Source organism: Cetorhinus maximus, chromosome 5, assembly GCF_964194155.1.
Source record: "Cetorhinus maximus chromosome 5, sCetMax3.hap1.1, whole genome shotgun sequence".
Classification (NCBI taxonomy): domain Eukaryota; kingdom Metazoa; phylum Chordata; class Chondrichthyes; order Lamniformes; family Cetorhinidae; genus Cetorhinus; species Cetorhinus maximus.
The window spans coordinates 150,355,334-150,373,639 of record NC_135883.1 but is presented as its reverse complement, the minus strand read 5'-3'; the positions used below and the strand labels follow the sequence as shown (position 1 = coordinate 150,373,639).

Here is an 18,306-nt window from a genome sequence, read left to right as displayed (position 1 = left end):
TCAGGAAAGGCGCTCTATCAATGCAAGTCCATTTTGGCTCTGTTGGTAGTGCTTTCACTTCTGACTCCGAGAATAAGAACATAAGAAATAGGAGCAGGAATAGGCCATTCGGCCCCTCAAGCCTGACCCCCATTCAATAAGATCATGGCTGATCTGCCCCAGGCCACAACTCCTCTTTTGTGCCAGCTCCTCATAGCCCTCAACTCCCCGATATTTCAAAGATCTATCTTCCACCCCTTTAAATACTCTCAGTGATCTAGCCTCCCCAACTCTCTGGGGTAAAGAATTCCAGACATTCACTACATAGGGAGACGAAATTCCTTCACAACTCAGTTTTAAATGAGTGTTCCCTTATTTTGTAACTATGTCCCCTAGTTTGAGATTCCCCCACTAGTGGAAACATCTCAACATTTACCCCGTCAAGCCCTCTCAGAATCTTGTACATTTCAATAAGATCACCCCTCATTCTTCTAAACTCAGAAGGTTGTGTGCTCAAGCCCAATTTGGATATTCACTTGAAAAGGATTTTCAGGGCTATGGGTAACATGGAGCGGGGTGGGACTAACTGGATCGCTCTTTCAAAGAGCTGACATGGGCACAAGGGGTTGAAGGACCTTCTGAGCTCTGTGATGTAATGAATTCCAGGACTTGAGCACTTGGGGCAATGTAGAATTGGGAGTGTCTTGTATTGCTCGAGTATTTTAGCTGTAATGTTAAACCAGGATCCTGTCTGCCTGATGAGGTGGATGTAAAAGATCTAATGTCACTTTTGAAGAACAGTTCCCTAGTTTCTTGCCCAATACACATCCCACAACCAATGCTCTAAAACAGATTAAGCCCTCCTTTATCTCACTGGGCAATTTTTCTATCATTTTAGCCTGTAAAGTAATGCTTTAAATGAATTAATCAGCTTTGAAGTGCTTTGGAAGGACATGAGGACATAAAAGTTCTTTATAATGCTTTCTTTCTTGAAAGTAATCTAAGTTCCACAAATCTTTCACTATGCTTAAATCTTTGCAATTTCCATCTCTTCAACCAGAGGATGAGCTCCCACCAGCACTCTGCCTGGTAGGTAAGAGAGAACAGCCTTTTCCCCTGCTGTTTACAACAGCTTCTGTTTTTCTGTCTCACTCTCCAGGATTCTCTCTCTCTCTCAGGTTTCAATAGAACTTGGCCTGGGCCCCGGGTCCCCATGGCAACCGGGTCACATCAGCTTATCACTGGATAGAACTAGTAAGAGGTCACATGCTTCATTTTACCTTGAATTAAGCCCTCCTTTATCTTGCTGGGCATTTTTCCTATCATTTTAGCCTGTAAAGTTTACAACATAAACATCTTGCACTCATAACAGCTTCCGTTACTATAGAGGACAGGAGCATTATTGTGGTAATACTGTCCTCTCCATGTTCCCCTGATTCACTGTGGCTGAACTAACATTCTGGAATTCATTGCCTTTTTAGGAAGTAACAAGGAATATCAATGTAGTTAGCATGTTTGATGTCATCGACATAGATTTTACCAAGGCTTTTGGCAAGGTCCCAAATGACAGGCAGGTTGATCAGTAAATTAAAAGCTCATAGGATGCATGGTAAATGGCATGTTAGATCTAAAATTGACCCAGTGGCAGGATGCAATGGGTAATTATGGTGGATGAGTGTTTTTGTGTCTGGAAGAATGCAGCGCTTTTGATTAAGGGATAGCTAGCTCTTCAGTTAGAGCTAATTAATCCCATTCCCTGCCCTTTCACGTTCTTCTTTCTTAAATACCGACACTAAGCAATAACTTGTACAAATTTAGACTCGTTGTTCCTCAGCCTTCCATTTACCATTTTATGGCCTTTTCTTTTACTTACAACAGCAACAACTTATATTTATATTGTGCCTTTAATGTAATAAAACATCCCAAGACACTTCACAGGAGTATTATGAAACAAAGAATGACACTGAGCCACTTAAGTTGATATTAGGTCAGATGACCAAAAGCTTGGTCAAAGAGGCAGATTTAAGAAGTGTCTTAAAGGAGGAATGTGAGATAAAGAGGTGGAAACATGTAGGGAGGGCATTCCAGCGCTTGGGACCGAGGCAACTGAAGGCAGCGCCACCAATAGTGAAAGAATTATAATTGGGAATGCACAAGAGACCAGAATTAGAAGAACGCAGATGTTTTAGATTGTTGTGGGGCTGGAGAAGATTACTGAGATAGAGAGGGGCGAGACCATGGAAAAATTTGAAACAAGAATGATAATTTTAAAATCAATACGTTGCATGTCTGGGAGCCAATGTAGGTCAGCCAGCACATGGGTGCTAGGAGAACGGGACTTGCTGCAAGCTAAGACATAGTCAGCAAAGTTTTGGATGACTGTTAGCTGCACCAAGTCAGCATACAAACATCCCAGGCCCATACAAGCTCACCATTAGAAGTGTTTTCTGACGTTTAAGAGCACTTTGGGCTCACTCTCCGTCCTGTGCTGTTTGGCGGAATTGATCCAGTGGGTCCTGGGTTGTCCCAGCAGAGCCTGTGGACTGGGTCATTTCCTGTCCACAGTTGCCATTGCTGCTCAGAGACAACTCGCGACCCAAAATGTGACCTCGGCAACCCTGTTGGTGGTCCACGATCCACAGTTTGGGGGCCACTGCTATAGTTAATAACAACAATATATAAATATAGTATGTTAAAGTAGTATAGTAGCAATAATATGTGTAAGAATTGGTCTTTATTGCAAAGGAGATGGGGTACAAAAATAGGGAAGTCTTACTACAACTACACAGGGCACTGGTGAGACTGCACCTAAAGTACTGTGAACAGTTTTGGTCTCCTCACTTAAGGAGGTATATACTTTCATTTGAAGAAGTTCAAAAAAGGTTCACTAGGCTTATTCCTGGGATGAAAGGATTGTCTTAAGAGGAAAGTTTGAGCAGGTTAGGCCTATACTCATTTTAGTTTAGAAGAATGAGAGGTGACCTTATTGAAACATATAACATTTTGAGGGGGCTTGACAGGGTTAAGGCAGAGTGGATGTTTCCCCTTGTGGGGGAAATCTAGAACTCGGGGTTATTGTTTCAAAATAAGGGCCTCCCATTAAAGATAGAGATTAGGAGGAATTTCTTCTCTCAGAGGTTGTTTTATCTTTGGAGTTCTCTTCCCCAGAAAGCAGTACGGGGTGGGTCATTGAATATATTCAAGGCTGAGCTTGACAGATATTTGATCGACAAGGGAGTGAAGTGTTATGGGGGACATGCAGGAAAGTGGAGTTAAGGCTACAATCAGCCATAATCTATTGAATGGCGGAGCAGGCACGAAGGGCCGATAGCCTACTCCTGCTCCTAATTCGTATGTTCATATCACAAAAACAGATTATCTGGTCATTATCACATTGATGTTTGTGGGAGCTTGCTGTGCTCAAATTGGCTGCTGCGTTTCCTACAATACAACAGTGATCTCACTTCAAAAAGTATTTAATTGGCAGTAAAGTGCTTTGAGATGTTATGGAGGCAAACTAACACTACAGATATTAATTGCAATACATGACTGGCGAGCAGTATATGGTGTGTGTCTGTGAATCACCCAGCGTTGCTCATCCTTCCCTGTTGATTGACAGGTGAGACCCCGCCCCCTCCCCCAGCAGCCCCGCGCTTGCGCACTCGCTACCACGTGTCCAGGGGTAGCATGGCGGCGGTTGGCGGCGGAGCTGAGACCGGTGGCTGCGCCTTCTCCCCGGGGCCAGCCCAGTGCCTGGCGGTGGCCGGGGTGGACGGCCGGATCCGGGTGTGGAACACTCAAAGCGGAGGCCTGAGGCACGAGTACGTGCCTTCGTCGCACCTCAGCGCCACATGCAGCTGCTTGTCGTGGGCTCCCCCGCGGCGCCTCCGTCAGGTGAGTGCCAGGCTGCGGCCTAGTCAGCAGCAATCGGGGAGGCTGGGGTTAGGGGGAGGCTGAGTGGGGGTGATGCTTGGAGAGGGGGCAGCGATGCAGGCCGGGGAGGCGATGCAGGCCGGGGGGGCGATGCAGGGCGGGGGGGGAGGCCTCGGAAGGCGTTGAGCGGCCTCGGGCCACATGTGTCTTCCCCGAGCCCGGACCGGCCTCTTTAACCCACATGATGAGGGGCCCCGAGTCCAGGGGGAGGCCGCAGCCGCGTTTTCACTCGGGATTTTTTCCTCAAACGATTGGGTAAAACTTAACTGCTTTATTTACCCCCCCCTCCCCCTCCCCCTTCTCCTCGACAAGAAAACCCACCGCCCCTCATAAAAAAATAATTTTAAAAAATCCTGCCGCAGTTTTTTAAAATCTCCTCTTTCCGCTGTTAAAGTGAAACCCAGCTCCGATTCTCTCCACGTTGACTCATGTCGAAGGGGGTTTTTAATAAAAAGGCGCCTACAACCTGTTGGAGTTTTTGGGACGAGGGAGAAAGGGTCCGATTGCCCTCCTGATGTTTTATAATTAAGCAACGTGGGTGTGAAGCATCTGAGGGTCCCTTTCACTCACATGGCCCGCAGAAAAAAATCCCTGCTTTGCAGGGCGAAGCCAAGAGCTGTCTTTTGAGATTTGTCTCAAAACGGGCTGAGAACAGTCCAGGAAAAGTTCGCATCCTCACGCTCCACGTTTGTGTCAGCTCATATGTGTGTTTAACAAACTGACTTTACTTGGGAGAGAAAATGCTTGGGACAATCGTCAGAATCAGGACAGAAGGAATGTGGGGGAAAATAGTGCTTTTAGGGTGGTTACTTTTAGTTTTACATTTCTTTTTCAATGACTTTAACGTCTCTTTGCACCTATAGTCGTGAACTCCAGTTTAACATGCATCCTAAAGGAAACCCTGAGCCCGGGCTTTTCGTTTATTGCTATGAGCTGCTAATATTAAGTGGTTCAAAAGCCTTAAAGCTGATACAATACTAATAAAAGTATAGGAAAGCAAATGCTACAGATGTTGGAAATCTGAAATAAGTACAGAAAATGCTGGAAATACTCAGCAAGCCTGGCAACACCTGTGGAGCGAGAAATATTTAATGTTTCAAGTTAATGACCATTTCTCAGAACTCAAAAGTATATTTGACCCTGAGCTGAGCTTCCAACTGCATATACTCTTCATCACTAATACTGTCTAATTATACATTAGTAAATGCAGAAACCCACATCCATACTTTGTCATCTTCAGACTAGACTTTTTCCAGTCTGCTCATTTCTGTTCTCTCATCTTCCACCCTCTGTCAACTTGGGCCTATCGAAAACATTGCTACTTGTATTCAATCTTGTGCCAGGCAGGTGCTGTTCACCTATTACCCCTCTGTTTGCTTACTCATTGGCTCCTGCTCTGTCAGCAATTCAAATTAAAAATTCCCATGTCTGCATTCAAATCTCCCCCTAGCCTTTCTATCCCTTAGCTTGTTAACTCCTCTAGCCCTACAAGATTATATAGTATCATTGACATATTAAAATATCCCAGGGTGCTTCACAGGAGTATTATCAAACAAAATTTGGTACTAATTCACAAGATATTGGGGCATAAAAACAGAAAATGCTGGAAAAACTCAGCAGGTCTGACAGCATCTGTGGAGAGAAACAATGTTAACATTTCGAGTCTGTATGATTCTTCAGAGCTAAAGAGAGGTAGAAATGTGGTGACATACTGTTTAAGGGGGTGGAGCAGGTGAAGCTGGATAGGCCAGCGATTGGTGGGGGCTAAGGAGAGATTAACAAAGATGTCCTGGACGAAAAGACAAAAGGAATGCAAATGGTAGTGGTAAGGACTAAAGGGGGTGCTGACAACAGCATAAAGGTAAGAAAGCAGAATGTGTTAATAGCAGAACAAGGGTAAGCACTCTGTGAAAGAAGAACATGGAACAAGTAACAGATGGCCCTTTTGGGGGTGTGGTGGGGGGAGGGGGCAGTGGTTGGGGGAAAAGGATGGAAAAAGGGAATAAAACAATGATTAAATGAATGAAAATAAGTGGATAAAAATAAATATAAATTTACAAAGTGGGTGGAGATAGAGGAGAGAGTTCATGGTCTGAAGTTGTTGAACTCGATGTTAAGTCCGGAAGGCTGTAAAGTGCCTAATCGGAAGATGAAGTGCTGTTCCATCAGTCTGCGTTGGGCTTCACTGGAACATTGCAGCAGGCCAAGGACGCACATGTGGGCATGAAAGCAGGATGGTGTGTTGAAATGGCAAGTGAGAGGAAGTTCTGTGTCATGCTTGCAGACAGACCGAAGGTGTTCTGCAAAGCGGTCACCCAGTCTGCATTTGGCCTCCCCAATGTAGAGGAGACTGCATTGGGAGCAGCGAATGCGGTAGACCAAATTGAAGGCGGTGTAAGTGAAGCATTGCTTCACCTGAAAGGAGTGTTTGGGCCCTTGGACGGTGAGGAGACCAAATGCAGACAGGGTGACCGCTTTGCGGAACACCTTCGGCCTGCCCGTAAGCGTGACCCAGACCTTCCTGTAACTTGCCATTTCAACACACCATCCTGCTCTCATGCCCACATGTCCGTCCCTCATGCCCACATGTCCGTCCTTGGCCTACTGCAGTGTACCAGTGAAGCCCAACAAACTGGAAGAACAGCATCTCATCTCAGCATCCAGGTTACAGCCTTCCGGACTTAACATTGAGTTCAACAACTTCAGACCATGAACTCTGTCCTCTATCTTCACCCCTTTTTTATCCTGTTTTTAAAACATTTATTTTTTATCCACTTATTTTCATATTTATTCATTGTTTTATCCTCCTTTTTATTACCATTTTCCCCAACCACCACCCCCTCCCTGCCCCCAAAAGGGCCATTTGTTACTTTGTTCCATGTTGTTCTTTCACCGAGTGCTTACCCTTGTTCTGCTATTAACACATTCTGCTTTCTTACCTTCATGCCACGATCAGAACCTCCTTTAGCCCTTATCACTACCATTTACACTGTCTTTTTGTCCATGACATCTTTGTCAATCTCTCCTTAGCCCCCCACCTATTGCTGACCTTTCTATCCTGTCTTCACCTACTCCACCCCCTAAACAGTATAAATTTCATCACATTTCTACCTCTCTTTAGCTCTGAAGAAGGGCCATACAGACTTGAAACGTTAACTGTTTCTCTCTCCACAGATGCTGTCAGACCCGAGTTCCTCCAGCATTTTCTGTTTTTATTTGATTTCCAGCACCCGTAGTGTTTGCTTTTATCTTAGTGAGATATTGGGGCAGATGTCTTAAAGCTTAGTCAAAGCTTTTTTAAGTTGTGTCTTAAAGAGGGAGAGAGGTGGAGAGGTTTAGTGAGGAAGTTTGAACTGAGGGTCGTCAGTGATGGGGATTAAAATTGGGGATGTTGAAGTAGCCAGAATTGGAAAACCACAGGTATCTCCAAAGGTTGTAGTGTAGGAGGAAGTTAGAGATAGGAAGAGCTGAGGCCCTAGAGGGACTTGAAAAAAAGGATGAGAATTTTAAAATCAAGGCACGGCTAATCAGGTCAGCGAACAGAAGGGCGTTGGATAAACGAGATCTAGTGAAAGTTAGGATAGGGGCAGCAAGAGTTTTGGGTGACCTCAACTTTACAGAAGGTAAAAATGGGAGACAGGCCAGAAGTGTGTTGGAATAGTCAAGTCTAGAGGTGAAAAAGACAAGAGGGTTTCAGCAGCATATGAGCTGAGGCAGAGGTGGGTCGGGTGATGTTCTGGAGGTGGAAATAGACGGTCTCAATTTAGAGACGGTGGAGAGAGCTGGTGGCGAGGTAGTCAGCATATACATGAAACTGACACTGTCTTTGAGGTGATGTTGCCGAGGGACCAAGGAGAGATCCTTGGGAGACACTAGAGATAACAGTGCAGGAGTCGGAAGGGAATCTATTGTAAGTGATTCTCTGCAACTGCATTAATAGGTCTGGAACCAGGTAAGTTCAGTCCGACCCAGCTGATGGACTGTGCGGTGTTCGGAGGATAAGTCTGGCTTCTTCATTAGCAGCATTATCTTCAGCTGTGTAGCTGCTAGCAGAATTCCCTCCTAAACTTCACTATCTCCACACTCCTTTTATGATGCTACTTAAAAACTACCTCTGATTAAGCTGTTGTTCATCTACCATAATGCCATCTTTGTCTCAGTGTTAGTATTTTTCTTTGTCTGATTGTGCTCCTGTGAAGCACCTTTAGGACAGTTTAGGCAAAGGGAGCGGGGCAAGGCCACCGAGGGATTTGAACTTGAAAATTAAAATCATGGCATTGGTGAGCTGTTGAGTAGGCCATTGAACACAAAGATGAATGGGATTTGGTGTGGGTTAGGATACAGGCAGCAAAGTGGCTTGATGTCATTTTCTGATGAAGCTATTGTGAAGCGCCTTGGGATATTTTACTACAATAAAGGCATTATGTAAATAACCAAGTTTATGGCTGGTGAGAGTTGGGAGGATGTCTATGAGAGCATTGGAATAGTTGACAAGTAACAAGCATGGATGACAGTTTCAGGAGCAGAAAGGCTGAGATGGATAATATTGCAGAGGTGGGTTTAGGCATTCTTTGATGGAGACGATACAAGAGGAGAAGCTTAGCCCCTGGTCATCAGGTATGATGCCAAGGTTCATAACAGCCTGGTTCAATCAAACAGAGACCAGGTAAGGGACTGGAATTGGTGGCTATGGAATGGAGTTTATGGCAAAGACCAAAACCAAGGGCTTCCCAATGTGTAATTCACAAAATGTACAACTCGTCCAGGACTGGATGACAGAAGAGCAATTTGATAACCCACATAAGAACAAGGAGCAGGAGTAGGCAATTCAGCCTCTTGAGCCTGCCTCGCCATTCATTACGATCATAGCTGATTTCATTTCGGCCTCAACAATTTCCCGCCCTCTCCCCATAACCTTTCAACCCATTAATTAAAAATTTGTCTATCTCCTCAAATTTATTCAGCATCCCGGCATCTACTGCACTCTGAGGTGGTGAATTCCACAGATTCAAGACCCTTTGAGAAAAGTAACTCCTCCTCATCTCTGATTTAAATCTACCACCCTTAGCCTAAAATTATGGAAGGTTTGTTGGAAGTGGTGAGGTAAAGCTGAGCATCATCAACTGCACATGTGGAACCTGACATGTCTGGATGATGACATCGAGGGGCGGTAAAGGAATAGGAGGGACTGAGGATTGACCTCTCATTAGGCTGAATTGGATATGTGTTTTAAAAAAAACGTTGAGTTCTTTGAGCTTTGGAGTGGGGAGGGAAGTTACTTGTGGCTCCCTCAAAGGGTTAGCTTTACAGTTGTAGGTCTTTGGTAATTTGCCAAAGACTTGTTTTTACAGCAGTTTTTTTTGGCGAGCAGTTTGAATAAATCCCAAGGGTTTTGATTAGAATTTTAAGGGTAGAGTTCTGTGTTTGTGGAAATTATATTCTGATATAAAGATTGGTATTTTACCTGGAAAATGGAGTATTAAGTAACTAACAACCAGTAACTAACAACCGAATCAGCAATGCTCTCTTGTCTCTTCAGCCTCGTCGATAATTCAGGTTGGGGATGGGTTGGTTTACGGCTGGGGAAGACTGGGTTGACTTTAGAGTTGCAGTCCAAATATTCCAGTATAGTTAAAACTACAGGGGACATATGTAGTTAATTAACGTCAGTTATTTTTTCTGTATGCCTGATGTAATCCATTCTTTTCCATTTCCTGACTTGGAGAAACCCAACCGTACTTGTTGTTTCTTGTCCCTTCGCCTGTTAGAATAAAGCAGTGACTTTCAAACCCTCTGTTGGAGGACTCTGCAAATAAACACATTTTGAGTGACTCCATCCTAATTTTCAAAAGAGGCAGTGCCGCTACCCTAAACAAAAAGCTCTATTGTGACGGAAAATAAGTTTAATTTATATATACTAAATTGACATCAGTCCACTCATCAATAGGAATAACAAATAATATGCTAAAAAATCAAATTATTGCATTCATTATAATACCTTGGGGACTTCTTCATGGATGGATGCTAGTTTGAAGCAGTTATGAAAACAGAAAATGCTGCAGGAGAAAGAGTTAAAGTTTCAGGTCTGATATGCCCAGTTGCAAACAAGGGTCATATTGGACTCAATGTTAACTTTGTATTAATGTGGGCGTCGCTGGCTAGGCAAGCATTTATTGCCTATCCTGAATTGCCCTTGTTCAAAGGGCATTTAAGAGTCAATCACATTGTTGTGGGTTTCCCACAACAATTGACAGTGATTTTATGGTCATCATTAGACTTTTAATTCCAGATTTTTTTTCATTGAACTCAAATTCCACCATCTTCCGTGGCGGGATTCGAACCCGCATCCCCAGACCATTACCCTGGGTCTCTGGATTACTAATTCAGCGACAATACCACTACACCATTTCCTCTCCTGTTTCTTTCTCCACAGATGCTGCCAGATCTGCTGAGTTTTTCCTGCACGTTGTTTTTACTTTTACAATGTGATATTAGTGATCCAAAAGCAAAATACTGCGGATGCTGAAAATCTGACATAAAAACAAAACTCAGCTGGAAATACTCAACGGTTCAGGAGAGAGAAACAGAGTTAACATTTCAGGTCATTCTGATGTGATCTGGCATGTTCAGTGTCCTGATGAACATTCCAGTGACATAAATTTAGCATCCATTTGTCAAGTTTTACTGTTAACTTCCCTCCGTATAATGTTCATCTGAGGACTTCCTATTGATGGGATCCATGCTTTATATGAAGTGTTTTAAAAGCTGAGTGTTATGTGGTTATAGTCTTGAGAGTAGAACCGAGTCTTTTCAAGCAGTTGTGTGCATGCAGTGAGCTTCGGTGTTTAGATTTAGTTTGATTTGACCCTTTGCTCTTGTTTTCTACTTTTTGCATCATTTCTTGGCATTAGTTATATCCTGGTGACCACGATCTGATAAATTTTTGGATTTTAATTTGGTGGTTTTAAAATAACAGCTGACAGGAAATGCACGTTTTACCAGAAAGCAATTACAACTTGATTTACAGAAGAATCACATTCTCTTTTTATCCCGCATTGTTTTTCTGATTAATTCTCGGACTGTAACGGCTGTGCACTCAACGGGTGCATTCACACACCCCATTAGGGTCTTTCCTAATGATTCAAGAACAAGAAATGGAAGGTATTAAGCTTCTGAGTATTTGGTCTAGAATCTGAGAATATTTTTATTTTAAAATATCTGTCAAGCTTCAATGTTCTTTCGAAATTTTCCATTTAAAATCTTTACGTTTAGCTTTTTATTTTCATTCCTAGATTGTTCAATTTTAAAAAAAGCTATGTTGAAAAAATATGGAAAGGTGGCTTTGCTCCTTGGGCATAAAACATCAGTCAATGGAGAGGCACTATCTCCCTGTGGAGGCATGGAGCAGAAGTTACAAATGAAGGAGTAGGGTGCGAATTACAAGTGGGCTGTGGGCATCCCGAGTATTCCTGGATGCAAGAATGAATTTGTTCCTGCAGGTTTAGTCTATAGTGTGACTTCAGTACACCCTTGTCTGACTTGGGTGAAGGTGGCACCAACTGAGTCAAACTGGCGCAATAGGGCTGCTGCATTTTGTACTGATGGATGTATACCCCGATAGGACTTGAATATGCCTGGACAGGAAGTAGGAGAAAACGGGTAAAACAAATGGAAATATCCAATATTTGTATGATTAAATCAAAGAAATATCACTCTCCCCATCTTGGTCCTTTCTGACCCTCTTCCTCTGTTCTTCCTCAGCCAGAAGATGGCATGTGCTGGAGTTATTATAGATTCTTCCTTGGCTGACAGGACACAGTTTTCAAGTTTTCATCTGAGTGCTAGAAACTCTTTCCAAAATAACTGTAGGATTACAATCACCAAAAGCCTTCTTGCCTTCGACCCAAACTTGGACTTTGGTTGGGAACAAGAGCCATAATTGCACCATTAAATAGACCTTTTGAGCAGTGCACATAAAATGATCTGGTGAAGGAGTACCAAAATTGTTTTCTCTTCCTTTTTCAGGAAGTTCCTCAGAAGAAAAAGAGGAGATCAGAAGATGCGACAGATAAAGAAGAATTAGATCTGTTGGCTATTGGTACAGCGGTTGGTGGCATCTTGTTATACAGCATAGTAAAGGGAGAACTACAGAGTAAGCTGGTAAGATATTGGTTTTTAATGTTGCATTGGGTGAAATGGTTGGAATTTTTGAATTAGATGGGTATATGTGTCACCAAGAATATTTTTTTGGTGAAGACTAATGGGAACAGTGGGGTGTGTGCGTATTAAAACTCTTGTTTGGCTTCAGTTTAATTCCATAAAATGTCATTTACCAGAACATGTTGAGTTGACTAGTTAACTGAACTGCTTAGACTTAACTGTAGGGTATAATTTTACCCTTATACAAATCAGTTTTGTGTTGAATTAATGGCATTTTATAGATGACAAGTTTTCTCAGTTTAGGGCAGTTATGAATATGTGTTATTACATAGCTGAGGCATTCATTTATTTTCGGCAGGCATATTTTCAGATGCTATCAAAAAGTGTGCCACAGTATAAATATGTTTAGAACTTTATTTCCGTGGTGGGGTTAGCACTTACCATCCAGTTCTATCTATCTTGCCCAGAAGATTAATCTGCAACATCAAGAAAAACGCTGTACGTAAAACCAGCCATGGAGGTTATTCTATTTGATGATCTTGAAATTTTGTTAAAGGACACCTAATGCAAGTTCCAGGGACAGGTATCAGTAAACATGCTGTGATAGGTCTATTTTCCCCGGACCAAACTTGGTGACTCCAATAGGATGTTATATCATTTGGACTAAGCAATGCTGTTGAATGATCAGAATTGAGGCGTTTTGATATTGATATCAAATATCAATTTTTGATATTCAGCAATCTGAATCAGTTCTGTCCTGTCTTACAAGCAGATACCTTGGCATCTAGAGTGAATTGATGGTCGTTTTTGCAGACTCACTGGTGGTGGATGGGATAGTAGGATCAGTAAGACGTACTTTGAAATTTGAGAAAAATTATATTTTTTGATTGCTGGTCCCTTTGTTCAAGGAACATGGTAAATTGTGGTTACTCCCAAGCCTTGTTTGCTTTGGATAGAGTTCAGGTGTAATTCTCAGTTGGTTATCTTGTATTTATAAAAATCACCATTGAACTTCTTTTTCTTAACTTTGGTATTTTTATGCTTTTCAGGGTGGTGGACATGACAATAAAGTAAATTGTGTGCGGTGGCATCAAGAAAACTCTTGCCTCTATAGCTGCTCAGATGACAAGCACATAGTGGAATGGAGTCTGCCAACAGGGAAAGTAAAATGGTCAGTACAGAAGTCTGTTTCACAGGCTGTCAAGTTTTCTCCTCTTTTTCTTCTTTGCCACTGTCCCCCGCCCTCCCTCCCTCCCAAAGAAAAGCATAAATGACCTTTTGCCTCTTCACATTCAGAAGAACAAGACCAGCAGGTCGGTTGGTTGACATTCTATGGTTTCTGCTACTTAATAGCCACGTTGTACCTATTGTTCCCACAATGCCGCAATGCTCTGCTGCCACGAGGTGCCCATTTGGCAGCTTAGCCTCTGCTGAGATGGATGCAGTTCTTGTGCTATGCAATGCCAGAACACTCATCAGTGAATAACCTATATAGAAAGCTAGTGCCATATTTTCAAAGTCTGTTGGGCCATCTTCTTGAATTGCCTTGACTAACTCAAACTCTATAAGGGAATGCATATATTAATTTCAAGAAACAATCCTTGTCTTTAGTCTTACATTGTCTGCCATTTTGTGAATGAAGTGCATCAATAAACTTATATCTTAACATTGTGGAGAATAGTAAATATTTATGACCAATGTGAGGCTGTATTATAATTTACATTTTAACCGTCAAAAATGATTGAAGCTGAAGTGTTAAGCCACCAGCACAAAGATTTTACTGCATGTTCTCAGCCAGACTTGTAGACAATTATTGAAATTGTTTGCACCATCTCTGCTGAAGGCATTGACTCCTTATTGGGCCATTGTTCATAAATGCTGTTGGTAATTCATGCGTGCAATTTGGTGATTTGTGAAACCAGAGTTTTTCAATAGTGATTAAGAGCCAGAATTCTGGTCATTTTTCTGCACCTTCTGTGAACTCTCCCCAATGCCCCTGTAAACTGAGGGCTGCTGGACAAGTTGTGATACTGCAGCAGCATGGCTAACACCAACTGACTCAGCACAGAGTAAAAATCAATCTTGCAACTTCCCTGGTTCACTTCGCTACATGCTGGGCCTACACCATTGTGATCGCTCTCCTGCTTCTGAGGTTTTTGGATTGGGTAGAAGAAATCAACTTGTGACAGAGCTAGGAGTTTTCTCAAAGGGCTTTTTTCAGACTAGCATTTAGATTGTGTCACTGAAGTAACTTCCCAAGTATGTACTAATGTACTTAAAGGGAATGGTAGCATAATAGTTATGTTACTGGGTTATTAGTCCGGGATGATCTTGAGATGAGCCCAAATCCCACCAGGGCAGCTGGGCAATTTTAAACTCGGTTAATAAATCTGAAATAAATGCTGGTATCAGTAATGGGACCATTTAACTACCACATTGTTATTTTAAAAAAATAAACGTCTACTTCACTAATATCCTTTAAGAAAGGGAATTTGCCGTCCTTACCTGGATGATTCCAGGCTCTTAGATTCTCTGAATTCTGAGGTTTCCATGGAAACGTTTAAGCCCTAAAATTCAAAAGAAAATTTAAAACACTTATGGCTCCAATGGATCTGTTCTTTTTGGTAAGAAAACCTTGAGTTTGTTACCAACAGTATAAGTGCTGACACCAGGTCACAAAGTAATCAAGTGTCTGAACTAGTGAAACTGCCAAATCGTGGAGCTGTGTTAGTTGGAAGTGGATAGAGCTGATCAATTGGATGTTTACTTGGTGTAGTGAATCAGTGCAGAGATGGTTGCTTTAATTAAAGATGCCTGCTGAACAACGCGCGGTGGGGGGGTGGGGGGTGCATGTGGGCTAATAAACTGTTCAGCAAATTCCCTTTGACCTGGGTGTTTACATAAAAGTTCTGAGCAAAGGCTTGTGTTTTACAAGAATAGCTTGGATATCAACCCTAACGCAGATCCTCAAAAGAACTTTTGCGTAATTTGAAGGTATCTTACAATAGTTGTAGAAAATTAACCCTTGCACTGTCGTAGGAAAGGATCGCAAATTAGGGTACATTTAGTGGGACTGATTTAAAAGAACATGGGAGCATGAGTACACAATTCAGCCAATTGAACATGTTCCACTATTCAGTTAGAACAGAGCCACTCCTACTTCAACACTTATCCAACATTGCATTAGCACCTGTGCACCAGTTTTGTGATTTGTGTACATGGGTACCTAATTCCCTTTGCTCCCTTTCCCAGCACTCGTCGTGAATAAAAATATTCCTTTTTGTCTATTGCAGATCAAAATGGGTGACCTTACACTTGCCCACATTAAACTTTGTCTCATAGCTTTTCCCATTCACACAGCCAGTCTTTTGTGCCCCCACCCTTGCAACTCATGGCTTTTAGTGTTATCCGCTGATGGCTCTTCGTGTTATCCAGTGAGTTCCTTTATCTATGTCAGTAATATACTTCGTGAAAAGCTGAAGCCCAAGTACAGATCCCTAGGGAATGCTGTTTACATATATGGCAGTTCATTGCCTAGGTGTTTGCAAAACTGAAAAAAAAGGTATTGGGGTTGCTAGGTTCTATGAAAAGTCAGCAGATATGTTCTTCCAGGGCTCTCTTTAAATCCTATAATCAGATTTAAGGAACTTGGCTGATTTATGTTAGGTTGGCTCTTCAGAAATTCATTCACTCAGTTAATGACGAATAAGTTCCATCTTTCTGCAGTTAGATTCTTATGCAACTGAATCTTCACTTGAAGTTTATAATCAGTTCTTTTGTAAACAGCTGAGGCAAGGCATGGCTCCTTTGAGTATAACAGTTCAGACTCTTCCTCTTTGTGTTAATTCTGTTGGTCCTTTGTGCGGTGGTAAACTCTCAGGATTTCAGTTGCTTGCATTGGCTCCACCAGAAGTTGGAGCTTGCAGATTTTTTGTTGTTCTAGAGGAGACATTAAATCAGAGAGTATCCTCGAGGTGTGAACCACTCCCGGAAATAAATCAGTTGACTAGATCAGCAATGTATATGACCATCACAGCAACTGGCAAGTGTTCTGTGATTTGCCTCCAGAACCTGAGACATCTGAGAAGCACTCCCTGCTAGTCCGGGAGGTGTGAGGGACAAGCAGAGGCAGTATTGGTTGTGCATTGGGGAAATTGGGAGAGAGGGAAATGTTTCATTAACTGAATGCATTCCGTCACTTCTAAACAGTAAAGTTCATTGAATGCTTGCTATTAATTAAGGTACCTCTTTCTCATTTCTGTTTAAAATAGACCTGATTTATGATTGTAGGTGCATGTTGCTGCTAAATGGAGCTAAGATGAATTGTATAATTTTTTTAACTCATTCTCGGGATTTGGGCTTCGCTGGCTGGGCCAGTATTTTATTATCCACCCTGAGTTCTCATTGGGAAGGTGGCGATGAGCTGCCTTCTTGAACCGCTGCAGTCCGTGTGGTATAGGTATACTCACAGTGCTGTTAGGGAGGGAGTTCCAGGATTTTGACCCAGCGACAGTGAAAGAAGGGCGATATATTTCCAAGTCAGGATGGTGAGTCACTTGGAGGGAAACTTCCAGATGGTGGTGTTCCCATCTATCTGCTGCCCTTCTAGATGGTAGTGGTCGTGGGCTTGGAAAGTGCTGTCTAAGGAACCTTGGTGAATTCTTGTAGTGCATCTTGTAGATGGTGTACACTGCTGCTACTGTGTGTCAGTGGTGGAGGGAGTGAATGTTTGTGGATGTGGTGTCAATCAAGTGGGCTGCCTTGTCCTGGATGGCGTCAAGCTTCTTGAGTGTTGTTGGAGTTGCACTCATCCAGGCAAGTGTGGAGTATTCCATCACACTCCTGACTTTTGCCTTGTAGATGGTGACTCTTTGGGGAGTCAGGAGGTGAGTTACTCGTCGCATGATTCCTAGCCTCTGACCTGCCCTTGTAGCCACAGTATTTATATGGCTAGTCCAGTTCAGTTTCTGGTCAATGGTAACCCCCAGGATGTTGATAGTGGGGGATTCAGTGATGGTAATGCCATTGAACATCAAGGGGTGATGGTTAGGTTCTCTTTTGTTGGAGATGGTCATTGCCTGACACTTGTGTGGTGCGAATGTTACTTGCCACTTGTCAGCCCAAGCCTGGGCCTTGCTGCATTTGGACATGGACTGCTTCAGTATCTGAGGAGTTGCATAAAGTGCTGAACATTGTGCAATCATCAGCAAACATCCCCACTTCTGACCTTATGATGGAAGGAAGGTCATTGATGAAGCAGCTGAAGATGGTTGGACCTCGGACACTACCCTGAGGAATCCTGCAATGATGTCCTGGAGCGGAAATGACTGACCTCCAACAACCATAACCATTTTCCTTTGTCTTTGAAACTAACTGAGGTTTTTTTCTTGTGGAGCCCCAGTGCTTATAGCATCAACTTGACAGTTTCGAAGGGTTTCTGAAAGAATTGGAAAGGGTGGAAATGGTAATATCTGTGTGTTATTTTCATAAAGTTAAAGCTATTGGCTTTGTGGGTTGATGTCTGATGCTCGAAATTAAATTGGAATTAAAGACTCACTTGTGGCTTGATTGCTGAAAAGTGTGACTATAAAACTCAAGACAGCTTTATAAGTTAATACTGTACCACACTCTGCACTTTATGTAGTATACATCTTTATTCATCTAAAATTTCTTCATATTTGATGTACTTGGGAATCTACTGGCTACTGCTTTGATACTTTTTGAGTTTGCAGTTACTCACTGGACGTTATCTGCCATGTGGAATTTTCTTAATGAGAATTTTGATAATGGTGTCACATTGCCAAGGAGATCTTTGGTGGGATCATTGCTACAAACTAGGATTTTCTCCAACTTAGAATAAGAGATGGGTGAGCTGTACCATAATAGAGGGGCAACAGTGCTACAGGAGGCTTTCTCAGTTAATGTTGGCTGTTAGGTTTTGTTACAAAGATTTATATTTTGGAGTGGTGACAATGGCTAGAAGGCAGTTGGTTGTGATGAAAGGATCATTTGTTAAAGAAGTGCAACGTTTGACTGAGATTTTGAGCTGGATCCCTGTGACATTTCTTTAGAGTACATGCCCCACCAGTGCAGCCTCTTATCAATATTGATTAGATTTGTTTTGAATAACAGCAGAATCCAGTTTGATATTAAGATGGAATAAGCATTTGCAGGTGGGTGAAGTTGCTGTTGAGGTGGTGCGGGGGGAGGTTAGAGGAAGTTCTCAAACTTGAC

The 18,306-nt window shown here is 42.5% G+C and overlaps 1 protein-coding gene across 1 annotated transcript in view; it reads left to right on the top strand.

Annotated features, from left to right (window-relative positions):
• The first annotated feature begins 3,630 nt into the window (after positions 1 to 3,630).
• wdr43 (WD repeat domain 43) overlaps positions 3,631 to 18,306 on the top strand; it is a 43,839-nt gene continuing 29,163 nt past the window's right edge. Inside the window, exons 1-3 of the mRNA XM_078542688.1 lie at positions 3,631 to 3,873; positions 11,938 to 12,072; positions 13,122 to 13,243. Of these exons, the coding sequence (XP_078398814.1) occupies positions 3,667 to 3,873; positions 11,938 to 12,072; positions 13,122 to 13,243 (464 nt within the window). The 5' untranslated portion in view covers positions 3,631 to 3,666. The remainder of the gene's footprint in view (positions 3,874 to 11,937; positions 12,073 to 13,121; positions 13,244 to 18,306) is intronic.